At 39.2% G+C, this 26846-nt stretch overlaps 3 protein-coding genes across 3 annotated transcripts in view; 1 reads left to right on the top strand and 2 right to left on the bottom strand.

The window, feature by feature from the left end:
• The first annotated feature begins 515 nt into the window (after nt 1-515).
• Nucleotides 516-3179, top strand: emc9 (ER membrane protein complex subunit 9). Its single transcript, XM_044038814.1, has 6 exons — nt 516-688; nt 908-1112; nt 1713-1789; nt 1968-2037; nt 2202-2296; nt 2831-3179. The coding sequence occupies exons 2-6, from the start codon at nt 918-920 to the stop codon at nt 3009-3011; spliced, it is 618 nt and encodes a 205-aa protein (XP_043894749.1). The 5' UTR covers nt 516-688; nt 908-917; the 3' UTR covers nt 3012-3179.
• On the bottom strand, nt 3090-12791 carry irf9 (interferon regulatory factor 9). The gene is made up of 10 exons (XM_044038802.1): nt 12763-12791; nt 12380-12449; nt 11736-11858; nt 11472-11652; nt 9763-9911; nt 9128-9215; nt 8792-8851; nt 7371-7760; nt 6768-6883; nt 3090-5008 (listed from the first exon to the last, which is right to left on the bottom strand). Exons 2-10 carry the CDS (start codon nt 12434-12436, stop codon nt 4850-4852), a joined length of 1323 nt encoding a protein of 440 aa, XP_043894737.1. The 5' UTR covers nt 12437-12449; nt 12763-12791; the 3' UTR covers nt 3090-4849.
• A 6702-nt stretch (nt 12792-19493) lies between these two features.
• Nucleotides 19494-26846, bottom strand: part of LOC122779833 (cadherin-10-like) — an 89971-nt gene continuing 82618 nt past the window's right edge. Inside the window, exons 7-10 of the mRNA XM_044042519.1 lie at nt 24757-25010; nt 20454-20590; nt 19642-19813; nt 19494-19506 (exon numbers count right to left, since the gene is read on the bottom strand). Coding sequence (XP_043898454.1) covers nt 19494-19506; nt 19642-19813; nt 20454-20590; nt 24757-25010 — 576 coding nt within the window. The remainder of the gene's footprint in view (nt 19507-19641; nt 19814-20453; nt 20591-24756; nt 25011-26846) is intronic.

Below are 26846 nucleotides of genomic sequence, written 5' to 3'. Positions count from 1 at the left end.
TTCCTTGTTATGAAACAAATGACCTCCCTTGTGACAAATCACAATTTTTGTTAGTTTCAAAAAGAAAATAATTGTACACCTTATTTTTGAACAGAATTACAATTTAAGTTTGTTTATTTGATTTTTTTATATCAATCAAAATCAAATATATCCCTTGTTAGAAAGCAACATTTCCCCAGTAAAAATTTATATAAAAATCCAATGAAAACCAATTCTACCTATTTACAATTAACATAATTAAAAATGTCCAATTGTTTATTTCCGTATTTAAACTTAATTTTTTCTTTATTAAAGAAAACAAACCCATTTTATTCCTCCCTTCAACCTTTTTAATTCAGATGTCAACATACTTGTATACATCCTCGCCATCAGAGGGAGCGCTGTTATAAACAAACACTAGAAAGTAAAGAAGGCTGATTTAAAATGATTGACATCTCGTTGTTCCAATCTCATGTCAATGCCTCAACGGCGCGCCCAATCACTAAAGAGATTTACGCCGTGTGGGCGTAGCCGGAAATGACCACTCACACGCTTCAGTGAATTAACAGCTGAGTGACAGCGTTAGCTGCTAAATTCTGGACTGAGAACGTATTTAAAGCTGCTGTAAAGTGTCGGATTTTACGTTAATTTAATCCCACATTTGCTTCTTGAAGCTTCGACGTCGGTCTTTGTTAATCTCCGTCTTCAGGTGAGATTAGCTCCGCTTAGCTCATACGCTAATGCTAACACTCCTGGCAACAGCCGGCTAACATTCAGCCGTAAAAACACAAACTCCCGGAGGCGCTTTTGGTCTATTTGTATTCATATAAGCAGATTAAATACTCATTATAATGTCATTTGTGTTGTTAGCAGAAGTGTAGCTCGTGTTTTAAGGCCGTGTCACTGCCGTGTTTGTGTCCACTCTCAGCGGTCTGGTCATGGGTGAAGTGGAGCTCTCCTGTCGGGCCTTCGTTAAGATGTACCTTCACGCCTCTCTGTTCCCACGGTGCAGTATCAACGGACTGTTGCTGTCGTCCGGCCCGGCAGGTGGCACTGTGTGCGTCACGGACTGTGTACCGCTGCTCCACTCGCACCTGCCGCTGGCTCCCATCACTCAGCTGGCCCTCACACAGGTGAACAGGACACTGGGTGTCAACTAATTACTAACTAATTTCTAATCACAAAATCAGTGTTGTATAAAGGAGTTAAAAATACACGTGTTACCTTTCATTTCAGATCATATCTGGTTTATTTTTCGTAGGATTTTTAAATGTTAAATGAAGGACGTTCACATGTGAAATTTACTATAAATATGGTCAAATTCTGACAAGTCCAGTGATGAAAATAAGTGGTTTTAGCTCATGGTGTACTGCTGCCTCGTGTGGTCACTTTGTGTCACTGAGGTAAATCTGAAAGAAGGACTTCAAACTCTGAATTGACAAAATTAAGACATTAGAACTCAATTAAAAATTAAAATCATTGATTTTCTCTCTGGGGTTTGGTGTGGGAGAGTGAGCGGTTTACAAACTTCAGTTTCCTGTTCGAAAAGTCTAACAGTGAGATAAAGACGTGAATGTGTGAAGATGTCGTAGATTAAGCTTTTGTAACTAAATATTGTTTTGCAGTTTATTGTTGTTACAGTTGACATCCATGCCATTTAATATCTGCCACATCGCTCTATGATTAAACTGCAAAAGCTTTGAGTCAATAAATGATGATAATGTCTGTTTCAGGTGGATGTGTGGTGTTCACAGACGCAGCAGAGGATTGTGGGATATTATCAAGCTAATGCCTGTGTATCAGACAGTAGGTGAGTTTTTCCACTCACCTATTTCTCTCCTTCAGCCCCTTTTTAATATCTGCTTTAAACACAATATTCTGAATTATTTACGTCTGTATTTGAAGTGGGCCGATATTTCCACATGTTGGTCACAGAAGAAAACATTTCTGCCATTTTCTTTTCCTGCTCACGTCTCCCGTGTGTTCAGTCCGACGCCGTGTGCACTGAAGGTTGCTGATAAAATCGCGGAGCAGTTTGACAATGCAGTTTTATTAATGGTGAGTTGAATGAGTTTCAAATTTGTACCTTTGATAACAAGCTGACAAGTCAGGGAGTCTGATTCCAAATGTTGCCGTGACTTTTCCACAAATTATAATCAATCCTCTCTCCTCATAATTCTGGACCATCAATGTTTATTTATTCTGTGTATTTCGTGTCGCAGCTTGATGGCAGTAAGATGTCTCCAGACTATCGGGTCCCTCCCATCGTCATGTACGAACGCAAAGACTCAAGATGGACCCTCAAAGACAAACACACGTGAGAGAATCCCCCTTTTATGTGGCTCAGTTTCTGTCCCATTCTTTTCAACATATCTCTCAGGATATCTTTAGGTATTTTCATTCAAATTTGGTACAAAAATTCACAATTTGAGGTGGAAAACATGGCTGCCAGCCGGGATACAAGATACAAAACCTTATAAAATCCATGTCAGATTAAGTCTACGATGTCTTAAGAACGTGTTCACATCTTTATCTCACTCTCCCACACCAAAACACAGAGAAAATCTGTGATTTTAACATCACAGCACACAGGAGATGAATATTTATATAAAATATTTAATTTAGACATACTTCAGTGACACAAAGTGACCACAAGAGGCAGCAGTAGAAAAGCAGCTCCTGTGTCTGTGAGCTGATTTTCTCTATGGACTTTGGTGTGGTGAGAGTAAGAGGTTTACTGAACTATCCCTAACACACATACTGTATATTCTACACATGAAACTTCCTGTCCATTGTTCGAGGACGTGCAGTTGATGCCGTCACTAACGCATACGTCTGTCCTCTCGTTCAGGATAATGCTGAGGCAGTGGGAGGAGACTCGGGCCATCGCCGCTCAGATGCTGGAGGCCAACGATCACATGACACTGGTGGACTTTGACTGCCACCTGGACGACATCACAAAGGACTGGACCAATCAGAAACTGAACACCAAGATAGCAGAGCTGGCGTCGCCGGCCAACGGGAACATCTAGACTGTAGGAGCGGAGTTTATTTATGTTCTGACCCCCAACACCATGTGATTTACTCCCCCACATCACAAACACGTTGAACACTTTTAATTTTTTAATGCATTTTGTCAAATGAACATGGATATGACGTACGTAGAACACGCTTAAATAACAAGAATATTTACAACTACATCTGTGATGTCTGTTGTCTTTCTCTCCCCCCATCTCGCACCTGGAACAATTTTCAACAGTGAGAAAACATTCACAATGTCACAATTAATGTGCGACTCCTTAAAAACAAATTTTTTTTAACTAAATCAACTAACTTACTAAAATTTAGCTTGTACTTGGCAGGAAATCTGCAAAAAATGACTTTCTGATGCATATAAATATCATGAAATGTTTAATTTCTGACAGGTGGGTTTAGAGATGTGTGAGCAGAGCTGCAACTGAAGAGCTTGACGCCTCAATGAGTTACTGTTTAAAAATAAATCTGATTTTATTCATATTTAAAAATCTGAAAACTCAGAAACCAGTCTGAATCCAACAAAACTGCCTCAATAATCAAAAGTAATATGAGTAATGAATAAGTGAATAGTAACAGTTGCAGCCCCAGATGTGAATATATGAAGAAGTATTGATTATAGGATAAAACTCTTAAGATGCTAGTTTTTTTTGAGGTTATACTGAAATACTATGTTTTTTATTGCAGCTATAACTTAATGATGTGTTTGATAGATTTTTTCATGAGTATTTGAACAGTTAAAGGTTTCTATAGTGCTGAAACATTCATTATTTTACATTATTTTGTCGACAATGCCTCAGTGTTTGTTTTTCATGTAGTGTCTCAGAATCAAACACCAACGACGTCAGAGTCCGCCCCGAAAGATAAATCCACTTCCAGGAAACAGGAAGTTCACTTTGTGAGCTCTTTAACGTCTTTTTTTTTTTTTCCCATTTCTTTAGTGCTGAACATTTTCTAAACGCATAAATGACAACCTCACAAACTACATAACGTCTATTTCAAACTTAGTCAAGATGATTTGTCACATGACGAACATCGAAGATGAGCGAGGAAGATCCATACCACGTTTTTATGTCCGATAACAGATACCGATATTACTCCGATGTGGTCCTTTTAAACGAAACAGCCGTTTTGAAAAAACGATGCGTCTTGTACTTGAAGTATTTTCTTCAGCAGCAGAACGATATCGTAGGATTGTAGTAGAACGATACTGATGCCAATATCTGGGATTGTATGATCCCAATTCTTTTCAGTGATTTCGACTCATCCTTAATTGGAGATTTTGCCCAATATTGGACCAATATCAAAATTCACTAGCATAATGGCTCATTTTAAAAAAGTGATTTTGAATTGTATCGGACCAATAGTGGTAGCAAGTATCGTATCTGCTTGTCCTTAATCGGAGATCTTAGCCAACATTGGACTGATACCAATATTGAGTATCGTAGTAGATTTTGGCCAGCATTGGGCCAATAATGGTCCCGAATATCATACTGACTCGATCTCAATCTGTGATTTTGGCCAGTATTGGGCCAATAATGCTACTAGGACACGGCCTTATCGTAGTAGCTCCTCTGTCATCGGAGATTTTGGCCAGTATCAGACCGATACCGATCATCATATCGGCTCATCAGTCACTAAGTTGTAATTTTATCAGACTATTTTATCGGCTCATAGTTGGTGATTTTGGTCAGTAAGGTAACATATTGGCTTGTCCATAATTTGGGATTTTTTTGGGCACTTATTGGACTGATACTGATCCAGAGTCTGGTATCAGCTCATCTGTAAGACTGTCCCTGTTTTCACTGGATGGTGGTGGTGGGTGGAGTTTAGTCCCTCAGCTGATGACTGAGTCCGCCGTCTGCGGCGACACCGCGACCAGGTTCAGCGTGATTTCCCCAAGTGGAGACTGACTGGCCAGAGTCTGCAGGAACTCGATGGACTGGAAGATGGACTGGGCTTGTGTCACCTGAAGCTCCGCCCACGGAAACGTGATCTACACACACAGAGAGAAAAGACGCAGGTAAACGTGGAGTTTTCTGGTGAATTTCTTGGAAACATCCATTATTTATTTAGTATTTACTCGAATTGGACCTTAAATAAGAAAATGGTGCTGAACGTTATAACAGAATGACAAAAGAATGTCAGTTTGCTGTCATAAAATTACAATTTTTAAGAAATAAAATCATAAATTACATTAAGAGAAAGTGAAACTAAACTGAAACATGTTTTGCTAGAGAAAGAAAGCAAAATACTAAATTATTATGAATGAATGTCTTAAAAATTCAAATTTCAATGGACTCAAACTAAATTGATTCGACTAAATTGTGTGAAAAGAAAGTGAGAATTAGCTAAAATATTATGTCTGAAATTCCTTATGTTGTAGATCCACATCAAAAAGACAATTTTTAGAAAATCATAAAGTTTCCAGTAAAATGTGAAATTTTAAAATATTCAACAATACCAATATTCCTCTAAAACTGAACTTTAACCATTTTTCTCAAAGAAAGAAACCAAAAACAACTTAAATATTTAATCAAAATCTATTTAAAGGGAACAAATTATGCAAAATCAACTTTTTAATCATTTTAATACTTATATTTGGGACTCTGGAGGCCCTACCAGTCACCAAAGTGTGGAAAAAGAATACTCAGTCATGTTTTCGTGGTCCCCCTTAGTGTAAGTATAGGCGATAAAACACGCGATGTTGAATTCCCTGCGCTTATGACGGCAGCATGCGCATTTCACCACGAATGTTACCGCCCCACCAATAAGTTTACTTCGAGAGCTCCACCTTAGCTCCACCTTGTCCCTATAAAATGCGAGTGTGCAGGCGAGAGAGGAAGAGCGGTATTATGTCAATGTGTGCTGTTGATGGCTGCACAGTGTTTTACACAAACTTCCAGCCTCAGAGGATTTTATATATGAAGCTAATGTGTCGGATAAAGTCAGCAAATGTGTGTTCGCACCACTTCGCATCAGACTGTTTTGTGAACCTTGGTCCGTACAATGCTGGACTGACCAGAAGATTAATATTATGCTATTAATAGTGGAGTGGCTCAGTGGTTAAGACCAGTACCCTGTGTGCGAAAGACATCATAGTCGCAATGGTCGCAAGTTCGATTCCACCCCTGGCTGATTGTACTCAATTCAATTGTAAGTCGCTTTGGATAAAAGCGTCTGCTAAATGACATGTAATGTAATATTACATTCCCACTGCTGTGAAGAACGACTCTGGTTCAAACATATATGGTTGAACCCGCAAAGTTTCCTCCACCAGCCATGTTTCTCCTACGGTTCACGTTCAACTGTTGTCATGGTAGCGTGAGCGTGCCGGCGTAGACACACCCCCTGGAAGAAGTGGGTGTGTGTTTGCCTGTGTCTCATTTGCATGTAAAGGGACCAAGCACAAAAACTAGCGTTCTGAAAGGGGCGGGTTTAGCAGGGTTATTGAACTGCTATGATGCTTCATCCTTATGGTATTTTGACCAAAGTATGTCACTGACATGTTCATTAGGACACCAGGGAACTATTTTAACTTGGAGAAATAGGGTATAATATGGGACCTTTAATGCATTTTCCCACAGTCGCCCTGCTCTTATTTTAAATTCTTGATTGATTTAAATTCAATATTTAAGTTGTTTCCTCATTTTTTAATTAACAATTCATCATTTTGGTTTCTTTCTTTGGGAAAAAGTTTTGTTTAAATATGACAATGTAACGTGTGTAAATAAGACCATGTGCAATCATTTTACCTGAACAATGATGAGTTTCTTGGACGGGTCCTCGTCGTTGCACAGTTCTTCTCCAAAACACAGAGTGACACCGCACTGCGGAGGCTCGCCACCATGAGCACAGTAATGATCCAGGTCTGAGTGTACATGCGACATGAGACGTGAAAACCACATCAACACAAAACATTTCACAACGTTTGTAAACCACTCACTCTCCTACACCAAACTCCATAGAGAAAATCAGTGATTTTAACGTCACAGCACACACGGCATTTGAAATCCTTAATTTAGATTGACCTCAGTGACACAAAGTGACCACACAAGGCAGCAGTAGACCAGCAGCTCCTGTGTCCCTGTGAGCTAGAATCACTGATTCTCTCTATGGGGTTTGGTGTGGGAGAGTGAGTGGTTTTTCAAACTTAAAAACTTTTCTACTGAAAAAGTTCAAACACATTCCAACAATATCCCAGACTTTAGCTGACTTTTTGATGAGGTGAGCCTTTTGCGAGCTTTGCTGGGTTTTAAGTGTAGGGGGTGCTGTTGTCGTCAGAAAAATCTGAGTATAATTTCATGAATTATTTGAGATGTCAGATCCACGTCAGAAACATTTTTACTCTGACTCACGTTGTTTGAAGACGTCTCTGCTGAACAGCAGCACCGGCTCGTTGTTTCTCTCCATCTTGTGCAGACCCGGCGCGGTCGTGTGTGGCCCCGTCCAGAAGACCCGCCCCTGGCAGTACCTCTTGGCGTACACGCCCTTCTGCATGGAGGTCAGCACCACTCCTTTCTCCATGAAGGGCAGCAGCGTGAGCAGGCCTTGCAGCTCCTCGCCGGCCGGCAGCGAGGACGGAGGCTCGGGCAGGTTGATGCGTGGAAACCTGTCCTTCAGGACAGCCGGCGTCGGGGGGACGAGCGAAGACGCAAGGTACTTGATCCTCACGTCTGTTCCTTGTATGTGACGCTTGAGGACTTCTTGCCCTAAGTAGTGAACCACCACACTGAAGGAGTCCTGGCCTGGAGACGCAGAGGACAGGAAACATTTCTTTACTTTCAAAATAACAGATAATAGCGGTCACAAAATGGCAGTGGAAAAGAACCGTGAGACAGAAAACCACTCGCTCTCCCACACCAAACCCCATAGAGAAAATCAGTGATTTTAGCTTGCGGGGGGGATACAGGAGCTGCTGGTCTACTGCTGTCTTGTGTGGTCACGTTGTGTCACTGAGGTAAATCTGAACAAAGAATTTTAAATGCCGAATTGACTAAATAAGACATTTGAACAGAGTGATGGAGGTAGCAGTGGATCAACAACTCCTGTGTGCTGTGATGTTAAAATCACTGATTTTCACTATGAGGTTTGGTGTGGTGTTAGGAAAAACAGATTGTATCCACTTAACAAAAGACTCTGCTCATAAAAAACAATTCAGTTTAAGTCTAAAATATCTTAAGAACATGATCACGTCTTTATTTCACTGTTAGGCAAACTTTTTCAACAGGAAACACATTTTTAAAGCTCTAACTCTCCCACACAGAAAATCAGTGATTTTACATCACAGCATAAAGGAGCTGCTGATCCACTGCTGCCGCCATCTCTAAGTACAAATGTCTTATTTTGTCAATACGCTATTTGAAATTCTTTGTTCAGATTTAACTCAGTGACACAAAGTGACCACACGAGGGCGCAGTAGACCAGCAGCTCTAGTTAAAATCACTAATTTTCTCTATGGGGATTGGTGTGGGAGAACAAACTTCAGTTTCCTGTTGGAAAGTCTGTCTCACAGTGAGATAAAGAAGTGAACATGTCCTTAAGACATCGTAGACTGAAGCTGTCTTTTGTAAAGTGTCTAAAAACAGTTATGTCCTGTTGGCAGCAGGTTCTCACTGAACATTTGCCCTCCTCTCTCCTGCACAGGAAGTGTGCAGAGTGCTGCTTGTGTGTCCAAACCACAATCAAAAATAACCCGAACTATCACCGACAGACAGATTCACAAAATAAATGTGACACTGGCAGCTTTTTAAAGGGCTTCTACTAAAGTCTTTATTACCGTCTTGTTGGACAGGGACGTTCTCCTCAATTCGCACGTCCAGTCTGATCTCGTCCACCGCTGCAGAGACACACAATCACAGATCATGTGACACACTGAAGATTTGCAAAGCAAAAAATAAATAAACAAAACAAACAAATAACATGGAATGAAGTTTTTCAGGAAGACGAGCAAACCCACTTATTTTGAATCTGAGTTTTTAGATTTCCGCCCCTTCACACACTAAGAGTCTGTTATGCACATGTTGTGTATCATGTTTTCCTTGTGCGTCAGTGTGACTGTGTGTGTGTGTGTGTGTGTGTGTGTGTGTGTGTGTGTGTGTGTCAGTGAACTCACCGTCTCTCTGGATGACGGTGGTGCTGTGGAGAACGGGCTCCTCGGTCTGCACGGTGACGTTGCTCTGCAGCAGAGTTTCATCCACACACTGACAAACACGGCAAAGACAAGGAGCTTTAGCTTCTTTACATCAGTTCATTTTAAAGTACAATTTGAAACACATTCTAAAATTCTCTGTACAGAGTCGATTGAGTCTCATCGAGACTGCCGGCCACTGACTGGCCAGAGTGCCGTTACAGGAAGCGACGTCCCACACACAAACCAAGCCGAACAGCACCAAACTGTAGATCAGTTAAAACTACTTAACAACCATAAAAACGTGGGTTAATCTCCAACAACTACAGAAGTCTGGTGTAAAGTCACTAGTCACTTGTGTGTGTGTGTGTGTGTGTGTGTGTGTGTGTGTGTGTGTGTGTCGCATATAAAGTGAAGTCACTGCAGTTTCACTCAGCTGTGCAGTGATGAATCCGCCCACATTAAATAGGTACTTTTTTTGTAGTGGAGGTGAGGCGAGCTGAGCTGGTGGAAATATGCCATAACAGTATCTGATATCTTTTACACACAGTGAAACAAGAGCTCAGGGAGAATGTGTAATCGTGTCTAGTGTTGCAGTTGACTGTGGTCAGCTGACTCACCGTCTGAGACGAAACCTCCTCCGTCTTTATCTGCTTGACTTGACTCACGTCGTCGCTCTCTGACTCGCTGCTGCTACTGCTCCTCCTCCTCTTCCTCCTCGACTTCCTCACACTTTTCTCTCTGCTCTTCTTCTCTGGGAGTAACAAACCTGAACAGACAGAAACAAACACATCCTTCAAGTAACTCACAATCCTCACCATCGACTCGCTCGCTCTGTTCCTCCATTTCTTTAGTGTTTTTAAGGAGAGAGTAACTGATGAGGTGACAGACTGTAGTGAAACAGCCTGACCTTTGACCTGTGACCCTGTCGCCTAATCAAACTGAACACCACAAAGTTAAAACTACATGTAAGAGATTAGACACAGGGAGGAGGCAGCAGCAGCAGCGACGAGGAAACAGGAAGTCAAGTTTGTAAAAAATGATGAAAAAATGTAATCTGTTTTTATCCTGATGATGATTCACCACAGTCGTGTGTGTGTGTGTTGCTGTTAAGTGTGTGTGTCTGTGTGTGTGTGTGTGTGTGTGTGTCCTCAGGGAGAAACCCTGTTCATTAATTATCTATGTTATTGTTATCGTATAAAAAAGCTCTGCAACGTCGTTTGTGTCAAACAAATCTGAGTTATTAATAATCTACAACACAAACACAATCTTCGTTACACAACAGAGAACAAGAACAAACACATACTTAGATCCAGCTGCTCCCTCAACACACTCACACAGACACACACTTTTTATGTATGTGTTGTCAACAACAAGTTGTTGTGTTGGTAATTAAGTTTAATCATCAGGAATTTCTTACATTAAATCACCCAAATGTTAATCGACCAAAATTCCACTACATCAGACTGATAGATCATTTATTTGAAATGATATGAGATAAAAAACAGAGAATCAGGGAAGTTCTGCCCTAAAAAGCTAACATCGCGAAAATGTGTTTTTTAAAACTTCCTCCACGAATTGTCCAAATGTCCATCAATTTACTGAACATTTTAATAAAATAATCAGTAAATCAGACCTGATAGATAATTAACGTTATACAATAATCTATCACATTTACAATAATCAGTAAATGTGATAGATATGTAATGTTAAATTATAAAAGGGGAAGAAAACAAATTGGGAAATTCTTGCATTAAGAAGCTAAAATCGCAATTTTTTTGTTTACATTTTCTCCATAAAATTGTCCAAATGTCCATCAATTTACTGGAAACCCAAAAATATTTTTGGTGTCTCAGACCTGATTAAAGTTTATATGTAAAATTATACGAGATGAAAAATTTTATCTGAAAATTTTTGCCTAAACAGCTAAAATCGCGGGGAAAAAATTGTTTACATTTTCTCAATAAAATCGTCCATCAATTTATTGAAAAATAAAATAATCAGTAAATCAGACCTGATAAATAATGAATGTTAAATTATAAAAGGGGAAGAAAAAAAATCGGGAAATTCTTGCCCCAAGAAGCTAAAACCACATAAAAAACTTTTTGGTTTACATTTTCTCCATTAAATTGTCCAAATGTCGATCAATTTACTGAAAATTTAAATACAATAAATGTGATAGATATATAATGTTAAATTATAAAAGGGGAAGAAAACTAAAAATCGAGAAATTCTCGCCCTAAGAAGCTAAAATCGTAAAACAACCCAACTTTAAAACACCTGAACTGTCCCTTTAAATGTAGGGTGCGTGTGTGTGCGTGCATCTTACCCTGCTCACTGACAGGAACCAGACGATAAACCTTGTACGGCTCAGAAATGTCCAGCTGAGCTCGCTCCATCACTTCTGTAAACTCCGGACTCTTGTTGAGCGCACAGCGTAGGCGTGTCTTCCAGGAGGCGGGGCTATCCTGGCTACCATCTGTCAGCTTCCCTTTAAACTCCGCCCACGCCTGCGGGAGGAACAAACACATGTTTTGTTCAAGGACAGGAGGAATTTCAAGGTCGGGGTTAAGGTCAGGTGTGTCGTGTGGACCTTAAAGATGGCGGCGTCTTCGTCTTTTCTGAAGTCCTGCTTCCCCGCGTGTTTCCACGGGATACGGAACATAGTTTTAGCCTCGTCGTCCCAAACCAGGCCGGGATATTTTCCACTGCTGACCTGTAAAAAAAGAAAAAGAAAAAAACACACACAAAACATTTGAGTTTGACGTGATTTTCGCTCACAGGGACACAGGAGCTGCTGGTCTACTGCTGCCTCGTGTGGTCACATTGTGTCACTGAGGTCAATCTGAACAAAGCATTTAAAACACACACATGAACTCAGTGATGGAGGCAGCAGTGGATCAGCAACTCCTGTGTGCTGTGATGTTTTGTGGGCTTTGGTGTGGGAGAGAAACTTCAAGTTTGTTGGAAAAGTCTGTCTCACAAGGAGATAAAGACGTGAACATGTTTTTAAAGACATCATAGACTTAAACTGACTACTGAGACAATATTAGATGAGTCTTAAGTTAAGTGGATAAAAAAATGATTTCAGTGACAGTGAGTCAGAAACTCATAAAAGCATACTTTACATGTGTGTTCTCACATCTCTGTTTCCCTTTCCTCCTCCTCCCTCCTCCTTTCCTTTCCTCTTCGTTCCCTCCTCCCTCCACTTTGCAACACACACACACACACACGCACCTGCTCGACTATCCAGGCTCTGAGTCTGCGCGTGCACCGCATTCGTCCTGCAGACATGACTTTGTCCAATCTTTTGTAAAAGAGAAAAAACAACATAAACAAACAAACAAGTGTGTCGTCACTCTCTTTATCTACTAACTCTACTTTATTTACGTGATTAAAACCGAGTTTTAAATGAAAACACGCAGCAAATTAAAGTTGAACGTGTTCGTGTCGCGAGATTTTAACACATGAATACAACTTGTTTTAGTTTCTAAATGTGACATCATTTTAAAATGGAGTCGGGTTTAGAAGCACACACACACACGATTAAAAATATCAAACACACACACAAATATAAACATGTGAAATAACGGAAGTTGTTTTTTTTAAGTTTCGTTTACCTGAGTTTCTTCTTCTTCTTCTTCTTCTTCAGACTGAACTGACTGCTGCTGCTGCTGCTGCTGCTGCTCTGTGTGTGTGTGTGTGTGTTCCTTTGCCTTCAGCACGACGCTCCTTTTCCCAGAAATCACGTGACTTTACTGAAATTGTGTTTGCCTTTGCCACGAGAGGGCGGCAACGGACACACAACACTCAGACATAAACAGTCACAGAGGGAAGTTTGACATTTTTACCACATTTTGGAAACCTTACTTTATATACTATATATTTTTTTGTATATATGTATCTGTATACGTATATATATATAGAGAGAGAGTATATATATATATATATATATATATATATATATATATATATATATATATATACTTATATACTCTCTCTCACTCTCTCTCTCTATATATATGTGTATACATATATATAGACGACATACTACAGACACCGAACAAAAACACATATAGAAGGGTCAGGACTGAAAAGGGGATGCTTACACTGAGAAATGAACTACTGAGGCAAAACTGGAACGAGGTCTACAAAGAAACAGATGTAAATGGCGCTTATGATTCCTTTTTGCAAATATTTAAAACGCTGTATAATAGACACTGTCCTGTAAAGAAAAGACACGCAAATCAGAATAAGGAGGGGAAACCATGGCTAACAAAAACATTGATAAATGCCTGCAAGAAGAAAAACACCCTGTATAGACAATACATAAGATTAAGGACGGAACAGTCAGAAACGAGATACAAACGTATAGGAACAAACTAAATAGCATCCAAAATGATCGCAAGAAAGAATACTACAGTAATCTGCTAGCAGAAAACATGAACTATACTAAAAAACTATGGGATATTCGAAACGATGTGATCAAAAACACAAAACCTAGCTACCCTCCCTATTTCAAGGATAATAACACAAAGGAAGATAACAAGGAAATCATAGCAGAAAGATTTAATGAATTCTTAATCAATGTGGGGCCAAATCTGGCGAAGAACATTCCTGACTCCTTCACTGGGACCACTTTGATAAGGACAGAGGCAGAAACCCCAGCACAATGTTTCTCACCCCAGTGAAGGACAGAGAGATTAGACACCTGGTCAACAAATGCGTAGCAAAAACATCTGCTGTTGATGACCTCGACATGAAGCTAATTAAGAAAGTAATAGATGGAATCGTTGCACCTCTAACATATATCTGCAATCTGTCATTTCAAACTGGGACATTTCCCACCAAAATGAAAGTGACAAAAGTAGTGCCATTGTTCAAGAAAGGGGACATACACAAATTTACTAATTACAGACCAGTCTCAATACTACCACAACTGTCAAAATTCTGGAGAAACTATTTAACGATAGGCTAGACAACTTCATTAACAAACACAATCTGCTATACGATAGCCAGTATGGATTCAGAAGAAACCACTCGACGGCACTAGCTTTAACTGAGTCTGAGGAAATCATTTCTGATGCTGTTGACCAGAAATGACATTCAATAGGAATTTTCATAGATCTAAAAAAGCATTTGACACCTTGATAGCTAAACTGGAGAGATATGGTATTAGAGGCATAGTACTGGAATGGATCAAGAGCTATCTTCATAACGGTTCAATACGTTAAGATAGCCGATAACACATCGACTTGCTTGGACATAGTTTGTGGGGTCCCACAGGGACAGGGTCAGTACTGGGTCCAAAAACTGTTTATACTATACATTAATGACATATGCAAAGTATCCAATATTCTGAAATTAATACTATTCGCAGATGACACTAATATTTTCTGTTCTGGGGATGACTTGAACCAATTAGTGAAAATAGTCAATAATGAAATGGCCAAGCTTCATGTGTGGTTTAATATAAATAAACTATCACTAAATTTAGAAAAAACTGAATATATGCTGTATGGGAAAAAAGGCTGTAAGAAAAGTATTAACATACAAGTTAATGGAGTGGATATTACAGCCATACACAAGGCACTTAAAAGGTAAGCTGGCCAGGAGTGTGTCCATACTTTGGAGGGCACAAAAACTACTAAATCAGAAGGCTCTATACTTGTTGTATTGCGCACTAGTCTCTCCACACCTGCAATACTGTACAGAGGTTTGGGGACACACTTATAAAGCCACTACTTATCCCCTGTTTATACTCCAAAAAAGAGCCTTGAGAATTCTACATTATGCCAATTACAGGGAACGTACAAATCAATTATTTATTAAATCAAAAATACTCAAATTATATGACTTAATAAACTACCGAACAGTACAGATGATGTACAGGGCTGCCAACAAATGCCTCCCTCAAAGTCTACAGATATTATTCCTGACCAGAGGGGAGGGACACAATCTAAGAGGGAACATGATGTTCAGGCAGAGACGGGTAAGAACTACATTAAAATCGTATCGGTCACGGGTGTCAGACAGTGGAATAATCTGGATGAGGAGATTAAAAAATCAGCAAAACAGAGTGTATTTAAAAAGAAGTATGTAGATACGACTATTAATCAATACAGAATGACCCAGGAAGAAAGTCTCTATTGATTGGATCACTTTGTGACTTTGTAACATGCCATGACTTTTTTGAGGGATTTTGAACGACCTGCTATACTATGACTTTTTTGAGGGATTTTGAACGACCTGCTATACTATGACTTTTTTGAGGGATTTTGGATGACATACTATACTATGACTTTTTGAGTGATTTTGGACAACATACTATACTATGACTTTCTTGAGTAATTTCGGACAACAAACTATACTATGAATTTTTTGTCAAAATTGGGACGACATAGTATACGATGACTTTTTTGAGTGATTTTGGATGACATATTATACAATGACATTTTTGAGTTATTTTGGACGACATAATATACTATGACTTTTTTGAGTGATTTTGAATGACATAATATACTATGACTTTTTTGAGTGATTTTGAATGACACTTTTGAATAATGACATACTGACATTTTGAGTTATTTTAGACTGACATAATACTATGACTTTTGAGTGATTTTGGATGACATATTATTGACATTTTTGAGTTATTTTGGACGACATAATATACTATGACTTTTTTGAGTGATTTTGAATGACATACTATACCATGACATTTTTGAGTTATTTTGGACGACATAATATACTATGACTTTTTTGAGTGATTTTGAATGACATACTTTACCATGACTTTTTTCACTGATTTTGGACGATGTACTGTACTATGACTTTTTTGTCAAAATTTGGACAACATGCTATACTATGACTTTCTTGACCGATTTCGGACAACATACTATACTAAGCCTTTTTTGAGTGATTTTGGACGACCTACTATACTATGAATTTGTTTTGTGATTTTGGACAACATAACATACTGTGACTTTTTTGAGTAATTTTGGACGACCTACTATACTATGAATTTTTCTTGTGATTTTGGACAACATAACATACTATGACTTTTTTGACAAATTTTGGACGATGTAGTATACTATGAATTTTTTGTCAAAATTTGGACGACATGCTTTACTATGACTTTTTGGAGTGATTTTGTGTGACATATTATACTGTGACTTTTTTGTCAAAATTTGGACAACATGCTATACTATGACTTTCTTGACCGATTTCGGACAACATACTATACTAAGCCTTTTTTGAGTAATTTTGGATGACATATTATACAATGACTTTTTTGAGTTATTTTGGACGACGTACTTTACTATGACTTTTTTGTCAAAATTTGGATGACATGTTATACCATGACTTTCTTGACCGATTTTGGACAACATACTATACTAAGACTTTTTTGAGTGATTTTGGACGACCTACTGTACTATGACTTTTTGACTGATTTTGGACGACCTACTATACTATGACTTTTTGAGTGATTTTGGATGAAATACTATACAAATTTTTTTTGAGGGATTTTGGACGACATACTATACTATGACTTTTTGACTGATTTTGGACGACATACAATACAAAGTTTTTGAGCGATTTTGGACGACATACTATACAAATTTCTTTGAGTGATTTTGGATGACATACTATACTATGACTTTTTTGAGGGATTTTGGATGACCTACTATACTATGACTTTTTTGAGTGATTTTGGACGACATACTATACTATGACTTTTTGAGTGATTTTGGATGACATACTATACAATTTGTTTTGAGTGATTTTGGACAACATACTACACTAACTACAAACTATACTATGAATTTTTTGTCAAAATTGGGACGACATAGTATACAATGACTTTTTTGAGTGATTTTGGATGACATACTATACAATTTGTTTTGAGTGATTTTGGATGACATACTATACAATTTGTTTTGAGTGATTTTGGACAACATACTACACTAACTACAAACTATACTATGAATTTTTTGTCAAAATTGGGACGACATAGTATACAATGACTTTTTTGAGTGATTTTGGATGACATATTATACAATGACTTTTTTGAGTTATTTTGGACGACATAATATACTTTGACTTTTTTGAGTGATTTTTGAAATTTATTATTATACCATGACTTTTTTGAGTGATTTTGGACTCATTACACTATACAATGACTTTTTGAGTGATTTGGACAACATACTATACTACATGGCTTTTTGAGTGATTTTGGATCTATCTACTAAACTATGAATTTTGAGTGATTTTGGATGACATACAATACTATGACTTTTGAGTGATTTGGACTCCATATACTATACTATGACTTTTTGAGTAATTTTGACTCCACCTACTATACTATGTAGAGAATTTTTCTTTGTGATTTTGACAACATAACATACTATGACTTTTGACAATAAATTTTTAATTTATGTAGTATACTATGAATTTTTGTCAAATTTGACAACATGCTTTACTATGAGACCTTTTGAGTGATTTTTGGACCTATCCTACTATAATTATGACTTTTGATTTTGGATGACATATTATACTATGATTTGCTTGAGTGATTTTGGGATCTACATATCATACTATGACGTTTGAGGATTTTGGACTCCACATACATACTATACTATGACTTTTTTGACTGATTTTGGACGATGTAGTATACTATGACTTTTTTGTCAAAATTTGGACAACATGCTATTCTATGACTTTCTAGAGTGATTTTGGACAACATACTATACTATGACTTTTTTGAGTGATTTTGGATGACATTATACTATGACTTTTTTGTCAAAATTTGGACGACTTACTTTACTATGACTTTTTTGAGTAATTTTGGACGACATACTACACTACGACTTTTCTGTCAAATTTGGACGACATACTATACTATGAAGTGCCACACGGTGGTGTAGTGGTTAGCACTCTCGCCTTGCAGCGAGAAGACCCGGGTTCGAGCCCCGGTTGGAACAAGGACCTTGCACCCCCCGCGACCCTCTGGTGGAGGATAAAGCGGTTAGATACTGACTGACTGACTTTACTATGACTTCTTTGAGTGATTTTGGATGATATATTATACTATGACGGTTTTGAGTGATTTTGGACGACATACTATACTATGACTTTTTTGTCAAAACTTGGACGACATGCTATACTATGACTTTCTTGTCAAAATTTGGATGACTTACTATACTATGACCTTACTGAGTGATTTTGGAAGACATTCTTTACTATGACTTTTTTGAGTGATTTTGGACGACCTACTATATTATGAATTTCTTTTAGTGATTTTGGACAACATAACATACTATGACTTTTTTGAGTGATTTTGGACGACATACAATACTATGACTTTTTGAGTGATTTTGGACGACATAATATACTATGACTTTTTTGACTAATTTTAGACGATGTACTATACTATGCCTTTTTGTCAAAATTTGGATGACATACTATGACTCTTTTGAGTGATTTTGGATGACATACTATACTATGAATTTTTTTAGTGATTTTGGACAACATAACATACTATGACTTTTTTGACTGATTTTGGACGATGTACTTTACTAAAATTTTTGGTGGGTTGGACATGCCAAAGACTTTTTAGTGATTTTTTGACAGCATACTATACTCACGGCGTTTTAGTGATTTATGCGACATACTATAGTATGACTTTTTTGGGTCATCCTGGACGACATACTATACTATGACTTTTTTGGCTGATTTTGGAAATTTATAGTATAGTATGAGGTCCAAAATCACTCAAAAAAGTCATAGTATAGTATGTGGTCCAAAATGAGACAAAAAAGTCATAGTATAATCAGTCAGTCAGTCATCATCTAACCGCTTTATCCTCCACCAGAGGGTCGCGGAGGGTGCTGTGCCAATCTCAGCTACATCGGGCGATAGGCGGGGTACACCCTGGACAGTTCGCCAGTCCATCGCAGGGCCACACACAACTAGAGACAAACAACCATTCACTCTCACACTCACTCCTACGGTCAATTTAGAGTGTCCAATTTACCTAATCCCCACATTGCATGTTTTTGGACTGTGGGAGGAAGCCGGAGAACCCGGAGAGAACCCACGCACACACGGGGAGAACATGCAAACTCCATGCAGAAAGGCCCTTGTTCCAACCGGGGCTCGAACACGGGTCTTCTTGCTGCAAGGCGAGAGTGCTAACCACTACACCACCGTGTGACCCTCATAGTATAGTATGTGGTCCAAAACAGTTAAAAAAAGTCATAGCATATAAAACAGACAGCAATCGTGTCCAGACCAGGAATCAAACCCATCACAATTTTGCAGCAGCAACAGTGTTAACTGGTTTTAACCACTACACCACCATGCTGCTCATATCTCACAGTCAAATGTCATAGTATTGTATGTCGTCCAAAATGTGACAAAAAGTCATAGTATTAGTATAGTATAGTATGTTTAAACAACACAGTATACTAAGACTTTCACGCATGCATTCCTCTGACAGAGATATTGAGATGAAACCATGACAACAGCTTGATATCATCGTACCCACCTGGTTAGCCTTGGAGTTCTCACACACAAACGTCTCGTAATTGGTGGCAAATGTCGGCGCATTGTCATTGATGTCCAGCACTCGGATGTAAACGGGCACACGGCTGATCTGCTGTGGGTTGTCTGGGAAACACAAAGGTAGAAATTAGTCAAGCAATAAGAGCCCTTTTTACACTAGAAATACTGAAGTTCACTCTTCTGCACCAAACCCCATAGATAAAACCTGTGTTTTTAGGCCTGTAGGGACACAAGAGCTGCAGGTCTACTCTGCCTCATTTGGTTAGTTTTGTGTCACTTGGATAAATCTGAACTTTGGATTTCAAACACAGAATTCAGCCGATCACACATATTGAGTTACTGATGGAGCCATCAGTGGTTCAACAACTCCTGTGGGATGTGCTGTGAAAATCGATTTTCACTATGGACTTTGGTGCGGGAGAGTGAGTGTGTTTACAGTTTACAAAGTGACACAAACTTCACTTCCCAGTCAGAAAAGGTCACTTAACAGACATTTGTCAACAAAACACAAATAAAACTGAAATAGACTTAAAGTTTTAAGAATTAGGGAATAAGTAAAAAAAAAAATCTTCTCAGGTCTGCGACAAACACCGGGGCACTTCAATAACAAAATATTCAGAGGTTTGGTATCTGCCTATTATAATATGTTCCATTTATTCCGAAAGAAAAAACTCAATTTGTCTGTGAGAACAAGAAGCGGCAGACGAAAAAGAAGAAGTCGTCCTTCTGCTGCGGCTGCACTCACTGAACTCTGTGGCGATGACGGAGATGTTGTGCCAGGCGTTCTCTTCTCTGTCCAGCTCCCTGAGGATGAACAATGACCCGTTGCCTGCATGGATGTTGAACACTCTGTCCATGTCTGTGCGCCGATCAATGGAGTACCTGCACAAAACACACACACACACATACATGTGAACACGGTTCAAGGTCTGCTGCTAAACATGTGCACTCAGGTCGTGTGGAAGTGGGCTGTTTTCCCTGGTTTACACTCGAAATTACAGGGTTTCTCATGTGTGAAAAAGCAGCGAGGAGACGATCACGTTTACTGCTTCACTCCGGCTCCTATTTTTGAAGGGGGCTTACTCATATGAAAAAATAACACTTTAAAGCCCTCGATCAGTAGCTTTACCTGCTCGGTTTGTGGTTGTTTTGTCTGAGAATAGACGCACAGTCGCAAAGGGAGCGGCGCTTTTCTGTTGCCCAATCAGTTGACTTGTCATGGGTCCGGCTCCACCTGTACCATTACCGGAAAAAATGGGTAATGGTACGGTTTGGGACGGTTACTTTGGTACTCGGTGGAAACACGGCTCAAGTGAACGTTTGTACCAAGGCAACGCTGACCTCCGTCTTTTACTTCCTAAGTGAGATCAATTAAATACTGAGTCCAAGTGAACGTTTGTATTAGATATGACCATATTCTTTTAAAACATTCTGAAAATATTAGATTTTTGTCTGTGCCAAATTGTTGAGGGTTTTTCCTGAAGACATTTTTCTGTAAAACATGTTCATAAGGCAACTGCAACCTTCATCTTTTACCTCTTCAATCGTATCACTTCAATATTAAGTCCAAGGGTTCTTTCAACGAGTTCTTGATATAATTCATGTTCCCAAGGCAAGTCATGTGATTTCTGAGGCCTGAATGACCTTCACCTTTCATGACCAAATTCCAAGTGAACGTTTCTACCCAATTTGAAGGGATTCTCTCAAGATATTCTTGTTATATAATGGGATTTCTGAAGCAACAGTAACTTTCATCTTTTACCTCCAAATTCAAATCCATACTAATCACTCTCCTGTACCAAAGTCCATAGAGAAAATCAGCGATTGATATCGCAGCTGTTGATCCACTGCTGCCTCGATTAATGTGTTTATGTATTTATTATTAGTGTGCTTATTTTCTGACTTTTCGGCTCTGATTTGACCTCAGTGACACAAACCACACAAGGCAGCAGCAGACCAGCAGCTCCTGTGTCTCTACAAGCAGTGGACAGTTTACTTTATGGACTTTGGTGTTGGGACAGTGATTGGTTTTACACAAGTGACACCAAGTTTGGTTTCTAGACTGAAAAGGCAGACTCGTGGTGAGATAAAGCAATTGTGAGACTTTTGTTAAGTAGACAAAATGTCTTTTTTCCAGATTTCTGCTTGCTTTAAACGTTGTCACATAAACCTGAACTGTCTGCAAGAGTTCAGCCCCTGGTGAGCTTTAACACATGACATATAGTCTGCTGTTGCACTAAAAGAGGCGATGTTGACGTTTTAACAGTACCACACACACACACACACACACACACACACACACACACACACACACACACACAGAGGCAACAGGTTATCCCATCATGTTGTTTTCCTCTGCCTCTCAGACTCCTGCGATACATCAGCTTGATTAATGGAGTAGCAGACATCAGGAGGGCTGGCGTGAGAGGAAAGAGACCCCCAAGGGGAGACGATGAACCGGGGCTCTCACGGCACCGGTGCACCTCCTCCTCCCTTAGCCCCTCCCTGATGATTCTCCTGCATTAACCGTTTTAGTGTCTTTATCTAAACAGTCTCTCCTCGCCTGCCTGCGCCCACCACCGCTCCTCCACCACCACCACAGAGCTCAGGCCGACAGTAACTCTAACCTTGTTAAATCTGTGACGGCCGTGGGCTTCACTAATTGCTTTTCTAATATTCCCAATAATTCAGCTGGCTGGGCTCTAACCCTTCCCCTGATTAATGACGGAGGGATAACGGCGCGCTCCGCCCTGACCGGGGCGTCCAAAGTGCTGCTCTCAGCAGGCAGGCAGGCGGCAGGGTGGAGGCGGGGCCAAGGACACGCAGGGTTAGAGAAATGTTAGTGGTTGGGACGCATCCCCTCTGTCCTTCACTGTAGTCAGCTGTGGTTTCTGCAGTATATTAAAGTATTTTTATAGAGTGTATATTACAATTACGCATTATCTGAGCTTTGTATATTGGAAATAAAATCCAGTAATTCAACTATTTACCATCACGAAGTTCAAACTTGCTATTTTGTGACACTGGTGTTTGAAATCCTTCATTCAGATTCACCTCAGTGACACAAAGTGACCACACGAGGCAGCAGTGCGCCAGCCGCTCCTGTGTCACTACAAGCTAAAATCAGCAATTTTCTCTATGGGATTTGGTGCAGCTCACAAACTTCAGTTTAACAGTGATATTAAGTGAAGAATCTAATCTTATGATATTGTTGACTTAAGCAGGTGTGGACTTTATTACGTGAGCCTTTTATTAAGTGGTTAAAATGGTTTTCATGTGTCCCTGTTAGCAGTTTATCCACAGTTATCGAAGCAACACAATAAACAAAATTGGTGTTCAACTGGAGGACAGTTGATGAATAACACGCAAAACTATTAAAAGGTTTTCTCTTTTTTAGTGTTTATTTCCAGAGTTCGCCCTTGGTGAGCTGCAGAGTGGGAACAGCATTAAGAATATTGCGGCATTAAAACCACTTCATTGAAACAGGACTAATAAAACTCTAATAAAAGAGTTGGCAGCTTTTTAAAGATGGAGTGACCCATTACGCCTGCAGCAGCAAAACTGCAGGATCGACTTAGGACTTGATATGTTTTAGTGTTTGAGGGGGAAATAAAAAAACTTTTTAACTAATTGATTTTCAGATTTCATCCAGCAATCCGTCCGTCGAATCAGAGAGCAGATTTCAGTGTTGAAGATCAGCAGTTAAAGTGATTTCTGAAGGGAGATTATATGAAGTACTGCATATAATCTCACTGGAATCTTGTACTTTGTAAAGTGTGTCATTTTTGCAGTCGGGGGAACAAAGTAGCTGCTGCTCCACAGCTTCCTTGTTTGATGAGTTTGTGTCACTGAGGTAAATCAGAATAAAATGGAATTTCAAACACTGAAGTCGCACAAATAACACAATTGATCAATAACTCCTCAACGGCTCCTGTTTGCTCCTGAGGTAAAATCACTGATGTCTTCTATGGACTTGAAATAAAATGGTAAACAAACTCAAAACATAGCATGCTCCTTAGACTGGAGTTACACTAATTACAAATTTGACCTCCCTGATGGAGGATTACAAACCCATATGTGCTCTGGATGTAAAATCGCTGGTTTTCTCTCTGGACTTTGGTGCAGGGAACAGATTGGTCTCTGTCAGTGTCAGCGCCTCATACAACCACACTTTAACCTCCATTTGAGGGACTTTGACTAACCAACTGGTGTGAAATACTGGACTGCTTCTGGGTGCAGATTTCCAGGTGTGTCCAGGTTTCACGTGCGCATACAGTACACCAGCGCGTGTTTCAGCGGCTAATTAAGACGAGCATCCGAGTGACTTCCTCACGCCAGGCAGCCCCCAGGTTCCCCTGGCTCTCCTCCTCCACTAACGGGCTTTAAATGCCACGGGGTAGCTGCCTCCTCCATGATGGGCGATAAAAGAGAATGATATCATATTTGACACCTGCAATAAAGTGGTGGAACTTCAACCTTGAGAGCCAACTCCCTTAGTGGATCGTAAAAATGAGAAAAAGTCTTTGAGACAGAGTCGTCGGCGCAGCACTGCCATTACTCCTGTTTTAATAGAATACTCGCATAATTTCATAACCGCATTACCCGAGTCGCGCGAGTGAACTTTTGTCCCGTTGCAGTGTTAAGTAGCATTTTGTGTCTTTTGATAGAATAATATTTCTCTCTCTCTTCCAGGACCTCATAATGTATCTGAGCACCATTTATGTTTATGGACAACAAAGATTGATTCTCAGGGCTTTAAAAGACGTCAAGGTTTGGATTTTGCATAACTCACAGACTGCCGCATTCATAGTAAAAAGATTTAACACTGTAACTGGTAGGATTTCCATACAATAATTGGTAAAATTGTATTACATTTATTAGTTTTTGGCCTGTTTTTCCTAATTTTAAGTCAAATTATAGTCTGAAAGTGGCTACATTTACAAGTTAGTTTTAAGTATTGTAGTTCGCTGGCAGATTTAGTCGTAAAACAAGAACATTTAAAACAATGAAAGAATATTTGGCGTATTTCTCGTGGTCGATTGCTGTACCTGATGAGACTGTGTTTGTCGTCTGGATCGTTCGCGCTCACAGAGTCGATGATCGTGTTCTTGGCCGCGTCCTCTTTGACCTCCATCACGTAGCTGCCGCGCACAAACTCCGGCGGCTCGTCCACGTCCTCCACGACGATCTTGATGGTGGCCTCGTCCCTGAACGGGCCAGAGGAGAAGAAGCGGGGGTTGATGTGGACGTTCTCCACCTGCACACGGAGACTGTACTGGCGCTTCTTCTCAAAGTCCAGAGGCTGTGACGAGCAGAAGAAAAAGCTGTTCAATATACCGTGTATATATAAACTTGTTTTCTATCTTACTTTGAATCCTGTGTCAGAACATTTTGCTTAAAAACATCATGTTTTATATGCAGCGGCACGTTCGTTCAGCTGCTGATTTTCAGGGAAACAAATCTAACATTCTGAGTGCGTGAACTAGTTCTCAGATAAATTCTGACCAGGCTGCTACCAACGTTAGTAGATACTGGCTCCATGTTTGTTCCATTTTGTTGGTTGTTTTCATAATCGGTTAATCTGTTGATTATTTGTTACAATGATCAGTCAGTGTTGTGTTACTAAAAAACTAAAAATTCAGTTTTAATGATTTCTTTGTTGCAAATAAACCAGAAAAGAAGCTGAAAAATCAAGAGAAATGTGTTTTAATTATTGAAAAACACTGATGAAAACTGATTAATCGATTATCAAAATAGTTGATTAATTTAGTTATCCATTAACAATCGAATAATAATTGTTTTTAAGACCTCGCAGACGCCCTGTTATTGCTATATTTTAGTTGTTATTACACAGCTACTTTCTAAAGGACAGATTATTTCACACAAACTAATGGTGCTTTTAAGGACTTGGACATTTTTATCTTATTGCTTTTGCAAAAATAAAATAGGCCGTCACGTTTCAACGGGGGTTGGGAGTGCATCCATAGCAACCTATTTCCTTGTCCTGCAGCTCTCGGTGCCCTTTAAAGCTGCAGTAGGCAACATGTTTTTGTCATTATTGATCATTAACTCCATAGTAACCTTTCAGTGTAATGTTAATAAAGTGATTTGAGCGAGAAATCTCCCGGATCTCCCGTGAAATTCTCTGCCGCACAGAAATAATAGATTGTACGACGCTGCGGTGAACAAATATTCCACCCAGCCGTGTAATACAATACAAAAATAATGTACATACATATATTTTCATGTTACTTTCCATGTTTTGTTCCTTTTGTCTTCAGATAAATGAAGACATTTCCTGTCAACACGTTTCATGTTGGTGCTTTCAGTGTGATTTCCTGATCCCGTCCACACTCTATGAAACTATCAATCAAAGCTGTTGTCTCTTGATGTTTGCTCAGTGACATCTGTTCATTTTGGAGTTGTTGTTGTTGTTTTTTGTTAACACTGAGAGATCAGTGTGCCAGATTACTTCATACGCTGCAGAGAAAATAATCCTGTTTGGTCTGTCAGACTTGTTGTCTTGTGTTATTTAAAAAAAACTGGAGCTGTATGCGGAGAAAAATCTGCTTAAATGTTTGTTCGGTTTTTATTAAAGTGAAAATGAACCACTGAATTATATGACTGTGGTCCATTTATTTGTATTTTAGCCAAGCTTTAACATAACAACCTAACTTGGTATTCTTTTCTAAAAATTGTGTATTAGCCATCTTTAACTCATTTACGTAATAAAGTACATGCATCTGTTTGTTTACTGGTAGAGGTTTAGTTGTTTTAGAAAAGGAAAAGGTTTCTTTTCTATTCCCTCTGGACGTTAGCATGACTTTTACAGCAGTAAAGAGGCTGCTAAACTCTAGCTAGCTGGCTGCTACTGCTACACCTACTGATGTTAGCAACTACAGGAGCTGCTATCTGCCAGCTGTTGGTAGCTACCACTGCCATAAAGCCTCTGTATTTGACATTAGCAGGTACTAAAGCTAGTATAGTATAGTATAGTCATCAGAGTTTAACAATTTTCTTTCCATTTTGTTTTCTTTTTTAAAGTGTATTACGTTCACATGCTCAAATGATAGCTTTCTTTCTTTCATTCATTCACATAAGCAGCTAATGTAGCCAGACATGGCATGTTAGATGTTAG

The sequence above is a fragment of the Solea senegalensis genome, linkage group LG1, assembly GCF_019176455.1.
Source record: "Solea senegalensis isolate Sse05_10M linkage group LG1, IFAPA_SoseM_1, whole genome shotgun sequence".
In the NCBI taxonomy this organism is placed as follows: domain Eukaryota; kingdom Metazoa; phylum Chordata; class Actinopteri; order Pleuronectiformes; family Soleidae; genus Solea; species Solea senegalensis.
The sequence above is the reverse complement of the archived record's forward strand: the minus strand, read 5'-3'. Positions and strand labels throughout refer to the sequence as shown.